Raw genomic sequence first — 6,388 nt, forward strand, 5'->3', positions numbered from 1 at the left:
GAGGTTGGCAGAGTAAGGGGGTGTGTGTTACTGGTCACATTGGGGCATTGCTGAAAGAGGGAAGAGCTAAGGTTGCCTAGGCATTTCCTGGTTTTCAGAAGTTTGAGTTTTGCTCAACTCAACCTTTTGCAAGGGGACGACATACCCCCAGGTCACCTTCACTCTGTGTTAATTGTAGTTTGTTGCCATTGAATTCTATATAGGTTTATGGGCCAGCCATAAAACCATAGTATCTGAGCGCCTTCCAATTGTGCATTCAGCTAAGTAAATAACATGTGTCACATGTGGTTCCTTCTTTCACTCATCTCCATCCTACCGAGAGAAACGGTGTGTGCCTTGTAAGGTTTTGGTAGGGATTTTTTAATACATACATACTGCTCTGTGTTCGAGCAGGCAGGTTGAGGAAAGTGCAGTTGTCGACCACAGTGCTCATTCTGGAGCCTTAGGTAATCTTTTAGATATGTTGGGGTTCAGGACTTTGAGCACCTTGAAGATAGGGACCAAGACCTTGAACTTGTTTCAACATTTTATGGGAAGCCAGCCAGGCCTCGTGAACTTTTCATTCATTACAACAGACTAAACACATTGCAAACTGACCAAGCAGAGTATTTTACTTTAAAATAATCGAATCTGACCTGTGCAGTTTCCTCTCTTTCTGCCATTATTTAGTACTGGAGGTGATTCAAAACCAAATCACCTGATCAGAACACCATTGAAATCTGGAAACATCGGAATCCAGATCTGGACTTTGCAACTGACAGCTGTCTTTTAAATGGGCTGCACCAAGGCCTAGATTCAAATGCTCTTGAACTTTTAGGAATGTTGACATCCAAATCCAGATCTGAACTTGGCAACTCTGGCCCATCCCTGTTTCATAATAGCAATGCATTTATTCCTCTGGTTTCTCCAGTAATGCACATCTTTATTTTTCAGCTGTGTAAAAGTACTGAAGTAATTCAGATTTCAGACTAGAAAGTGAATGAACACAAATGTAATATATTAGTGGGTTATGTGGTATATGTTTTATTTAGTTTGTATTATTCGGGCATAAACAGAAGGCCTCCTAAAAGATCATTTTAAAATTGTTTTTACGCTGTACACAGCTCTTCAAAATGAAAATGCAAATATACATTGTAAGAGAATACTCCACAGATTTACATTCGTGGTCAAGCAGATGCTTCATTATGAAGAGACATCTCTGAAGGGTTTGTTTTCCCAACTATATAAAGCTGTGTTGTCTATAGGAGATACACAGACAAGAAGATAGTGCATCTGTCAACCACATTCCAACAGTAAAACGTTGCATGACGAATGTTTATTTCAGAGCCAGAACTTTCTTAAAGAATGGGGGACAATGATTGTAACTTCGTAAAAGAGGATGACATCACTAACTCAAGTATAATTGTCCTGGTAATCTTAGTATGTGAGGCTTTTGTCGGGATGTGGATAAATTCTTTCATTATGGCTGTGAATTGTGTTGAATGTGTCAAGCAGAGGTGCCTGTCTTCAACTGATAATATCTTGGCTGTCCTGGCATTCTCAAGATTTTGCTTCTTGCTCAAAACAACTTTACAGACTTTTTGCTCAACATTTTACCCAGAGATCTATTACCTGCACTCCGTGTTCCAAGCATTCAGAGCGGTCACCTGGTTTTTGAACTCTTCCAATCAATGGTTCGCTGCCTGCTTGTGTGTATTTTACTGTGTGAAAATTGCAAACTTCAGCCACCCCCTCTTCATCTGGCTAAAATTTAAAATCTCCAGGCTGATGCCATGGTTGCTCCTGGGATCTGTGCTTTTCTCCTTGTTCAGCAGCCTCCCTTTCCTTAATGCTATTTACAAAATAGAGTGTAATGATTTCAATTCCAGCCTCAAAAGACATTACAATGCGAAAAATGTCACAGTGGAAACATCTGTGTCTCAAGTACTTTCTATCTGTGGCACTGGATTTTCCATGGCGTTCACCATATTTATCATTTCAGCCTCTCTGTTGTTGTTCTCTCTCTGGAGACACACACAACAGATGCAAAACAACTCAAGTAGTTTCAGGAGCCCCTGCATGGAGGCCCACATTCAAGCAATGAAAACTATCGTGTCTTTCTTCCTCATCAATATTGTTAACTTTATAGCTTTGCTGACCTTGTTGACGAATATATATCAAGAAACATCTCCTGCCAGCATTGCCTGTACAATCATTGTAGATGCTTGTCCATCAGTACATTCCATTATCTTGATTCTGAGCAATCCCAAACTGAAAAAAACATTGATTAAAGTTCTGCATTATGCAAAGTGCAAGAGATGAGTAGGAGACAGAACATCATAAAATCTACTTTTGTCCTTCAGATGGAATCCATTAGAAGAAACTCAGGCTTTTCTATTAAAAAAACAATTTAATCTAGGGTCTAAATTCTCTGCTGGTGTGAAATGCCACAGATCCATGTGTCTTTCAGCTCAATTGTTCTCCCAAATCAGTATATTTAGAAGAAACTTAATTGAAAGCAATTGAGCTGCAGTGATGTAAAACCAGTGTAAATGAAAGGATAATTTAGGCACCTATTTTAATATGTCTCCTGGTATGTGGTTTGCTTTGGTGTTTTGAAAAGACTTCTAGCTCAATGGAGGAATCTGGGAAATAAAAATTAATCTTTCCAGAAAATAATTTTGTTGTCTCTCACTTCAGCTGATTGTACCTTGAATTTCCATGGACATATGGGGCTGCTTCTGAGTTCATTATGGAAATATATTTTTGACTTCTTACAGGATGAATTTCCTGTCTAAAAGACTGCAAGTACCAGGTGATATATCATTGCAAGTATCCCACTTTACTGCAAAACAGTTTCCCAAGAGAAGTGGTGGAAATCCCATTGCTTTGAAGCACTTAAAACTGGACTGGACAACTCACTAGAAAATATATCACAGAAAACAATGAAGCATTGTCAGGAACTAGACTAAGTGATTTAATAAGGCTTTTCCATCGCTAATTTGTACATCTTTATGATCTTGTGATCAAAGGCCGCTTAATTTTGCTCATCTCATGTGCTTAATATTTCAACATTATCTTGCATTTATGAAGTCCCTTTGAGCCAATGAAACTTAAATGCTTTTGCTGTGTACAGTCCTGCGCTCTAAATTGTCCAATGTAAGAAAAGTCCAGCTCAGTCGGTTACATAAAATTATGTATAAAAATCAACAAAAATTTAAGACAAAAAGAGCACCCACGGACTGTGTTGAGATCATATCTCATGAACAAGAGCAGTGTAGGACTAGAAATCAATGGACCAAGCAGGTATCCTGAATATTTTCTCCACCATTTAGGTCAAATTATGAGGGAATAGGATATTTCACTCGTCACTCCCTTTTGGGGTCCTTAAAAAAGGCTTCAGGGGAAGAATCAAGTCAGCTGGCTAGGAATGAGCTTCCCGAGCCTTCCCCACTATCTTCTGGGATCCATTGTGACATCTTTGGACCTTCACTGCCTTGATCCTGAGAGATGTCCTGCCCAGTCCTGGCCAGAAAGAGACCCAGATGGCATCAGTACTTCAACCAGCCCCTGCTAAATCCCAAACACCATCTGAAATGTAAGACTTTGGTTCCTGCTGTCACCCATCTCCCATTCATGTGCCCTTTTCCTCCCTCCCCCCTTTTTTTCTTCTCTTTCCTTTTGCCTAGAAAGAATCTGGCTTAGCCAGCCAAGACCTTCTCTTCCTACACTGCTGTAGGCCCATGACCAGAGAGGCAGCTAAAACAATGCCCTACACAGTCTGATGCTGGTACAAGTTTGACAAGTTTTGGAGCAGCTGATCAGATCATGTACTGTGGGGGCTGTGTTTCTCCAGCAGCAAGGCTGCAGGTAAGAAGCAGTACTAGAGACAGAAACTGCATTTTCTATCTGTGCTGATCTTTCCTTTCACCCTTTGTGTCTGTTGCTCTTGTTTTGTCTTCAGGGAAACAGGATCAGATTTTAGCAACAGTAATGACAACAGCTCCAGCCCATCTCAACTAACATCGCTTTTCCCCAAAAGGGGCAGTTATTGCCATTTTTAATACCATCTAAAAGATGATCAGACAGGCCTAGTGCCTAAGGGTAGGTCTACACTTACCTCCGGGTCCGAAGGTAAGCAATCGATCTTCTGGGATCGATTTATCGCGTCTTGTCTAGACGAGATAAATCGATCCCGGAAGTGCTCGCCGTCGATGCCGGTACTCCAGCTCAGCGAGAGGAGCATGCGGCATCGACGGGGGAGCCTGCCTGCCACGTCTGGACCCGCGGTAAGTTCGAACTAAGGTACTTCGAATTCAGCTACGTTATTAACGTAGCTGAATTTGCATACCTTAGTTCGAAGTGGGGGGTTAGTGTGGACCAGGCCTAAGGGAATGGGAATAAGATGTTGGTAAAATAAAAGCCTCACTTAATACTTTACATTTCATATGCTTTACCTGTTTTTCCTTCTTTTTCTGTGAGACCAGATTTCATGGTCCATGGTGAGTTTTTCATGGCCATGAATTTGGTAGGGTCCTAGTGATACCACTACATAAAGTGCCATAGTAATGCAGCCATCTCTGGGTTGCATGGCTATTGATTTTACATGCCATCAAAGTCTACTGATGACTCCAAAAAAAAGCTGATTAACTAGAACCAGCTCCTGAGATGTGCTGGGCAACCCCACAACTCCCCCCAGTTTCTATAAATTATGCAGCTCTCAGCATCAATCAGGAAAAGGGCCTAAGAGACTCAATGGAAGATAACATGGTTTATACGTTAGATTTCTCTCTTAGAAATTAGACCCGCAAATTTGGCTTCACAGATGAGAAGACCAAACTCTGCTAAAGATACTGGCTCAGATACTGAGCTGTGTCTGCAAAGCACAAAAACTCACTAGCCTTGGAAATATAGCTTTAAGTTACCTTTGCACTCCCCTGGGCTGGCTTTGAGCAGATACAGTTCCCTGGCATTGTAGCAGTTGAAGGTCTGCTTTAAATTATGCTTGCTGTCTATAGCCCAATGGACTTTGGGCATTCTGGACATTGCTGCTATAGACACTTCAACCATTCACCCATTTCCCTGGCCACATGCCTATCCGTTGAAGGGATGGTGCATGTAGTACCAGCAACAATAACTCTATGCCAGTGGAGGATCCCCTGCATTGAGAGATGATTCGGTGAATGCATCGAGACCTCATCTGGAATACTGTGTGCAATTCTGGTCTCCCATGTTTAAGAAAGATTAATTCAAACTGAAACAGGTGCAAAGAAGAGTAGTAAGATGATACGAAGAATGGAAAACTTACCTTATGAGAGGAGACTTGTTTAGCCTAACCAAAAGAAGGCTGAGGGAGATATGATTGCTCTCTATAAATACATCAGAGGGCTAAATACCAGGGAGGGAGCAGCGTTATTTGAGTTAAGCACCAATGTGGGCACATGAACAAATGGATATAAACTGGCCATCAACAAATATAGGCTTGAAATTAGTGAAGGTTTTTAACCTTCGGAGGAGTGAAGTTCTGGAACAACCTTCCAAGGGGAGCAGTGGGGACAAAAAAGTTAATTGGCTTCAAGACTGAGCTTGATAAGTTTATGGAGGAGATGATATGATGGGACTGCCTACAATGGCATTTGCCTGATCTGCGACTGCCAGCAACAAATATCTCCAATGGCCAGTGATGGGACACTAGATGGGGAGGGCTCTGAGTTACTACAGAGACTTTTTTCCCAGATGTCTGGCTGCTGGGGGTTGTCCACATGCTCAGGGTCTAACTGATTGTCATATTTGGGGTCAGGAATGAATTTCCCCTTGGATCAGATTGGCAGAGACTCTGGTTTTTTTCTCCTTCCTCTGCAGCTTTGGGCATGGGTCAGTTGCAGGTTTAAACTAATATAAATGGTGGATTCTCTGCAACTTTAAGTCTTTAAACCATGATTTGAGGACTTCAGTAACTCAGCCAGAGGTTATTGGTCTATTTCAGGAGAGGGTGGGTGAGGTTTTGTGGCTTCAATGTGCAGGAGGTCCGACTAGATGATCATGATGGGCCCTTCTGGCCTTAAAGTCTATGAGACTGGATATGGAGACTAGCTGCTTTTTGCCAGTAGCTAAGTGCAAAGTGGCCACAACCTAGGTCCATTTCAGTCTTGGGAAAAGCATTACTTATCCCTCTCCCTCCTGATTCATACTTCTATTCAATTCCCAGCTCTTCTGCTGGCCTGATGGGGGACCTTGGGCATGTCACTTTCCTCCTTGTGCCTCAGTTTCTCCATCTGTAAAATAGGGGTAATGATACTGATCTTTTTTGTAAAGTGCTTTGAGATCTAAGGACGAATAGCACTGAGTAAAAGCTAGGTATTATTACTACATTAATAATATTTTGCTTTATAATGGCTTTTACTACTGC

At 41.7% G+C, this 6,388-nt stretch overlaps 1 protein-coding gene across 1 annotated transcript; it reads left to right on the top strand.

The window, feature by feature from the left end:
• Nucleotides 1-1,344: 1,344 nt before the first annotated feature.
• Nucleotides 1,345-2,301, top strand: LOC117874056 (taste receptor type 2 member 40-like). Its single transcript, XM_034763871.1, has one exon. It carries the CDS (start codon nucleotides 1,345-1,347, stop codon nucleotides 2,299-2,301), a length of 957 nt encoding a protein of 318 aa, XP_034619762.1.
• The last annotated feature ends 4,087 nt before the right edge of the window (nucleotides 2,302-6,388 follow it).

Source organism: Trachemys scripta, chromosome 3 (genome assembly GCF_013100865.1).
Source record: "Trachemys scripta elegans isolate TJP31775 chromosome 3, CAS_Tse_1.0, whole genome shotgun sequence".
NCBI classification, from domain to species: domain Eukaryota; kingdom Metazoa; phylum Chordata; order Testudines; family Emydidae; genus Trachemys; species Trachemys scripta.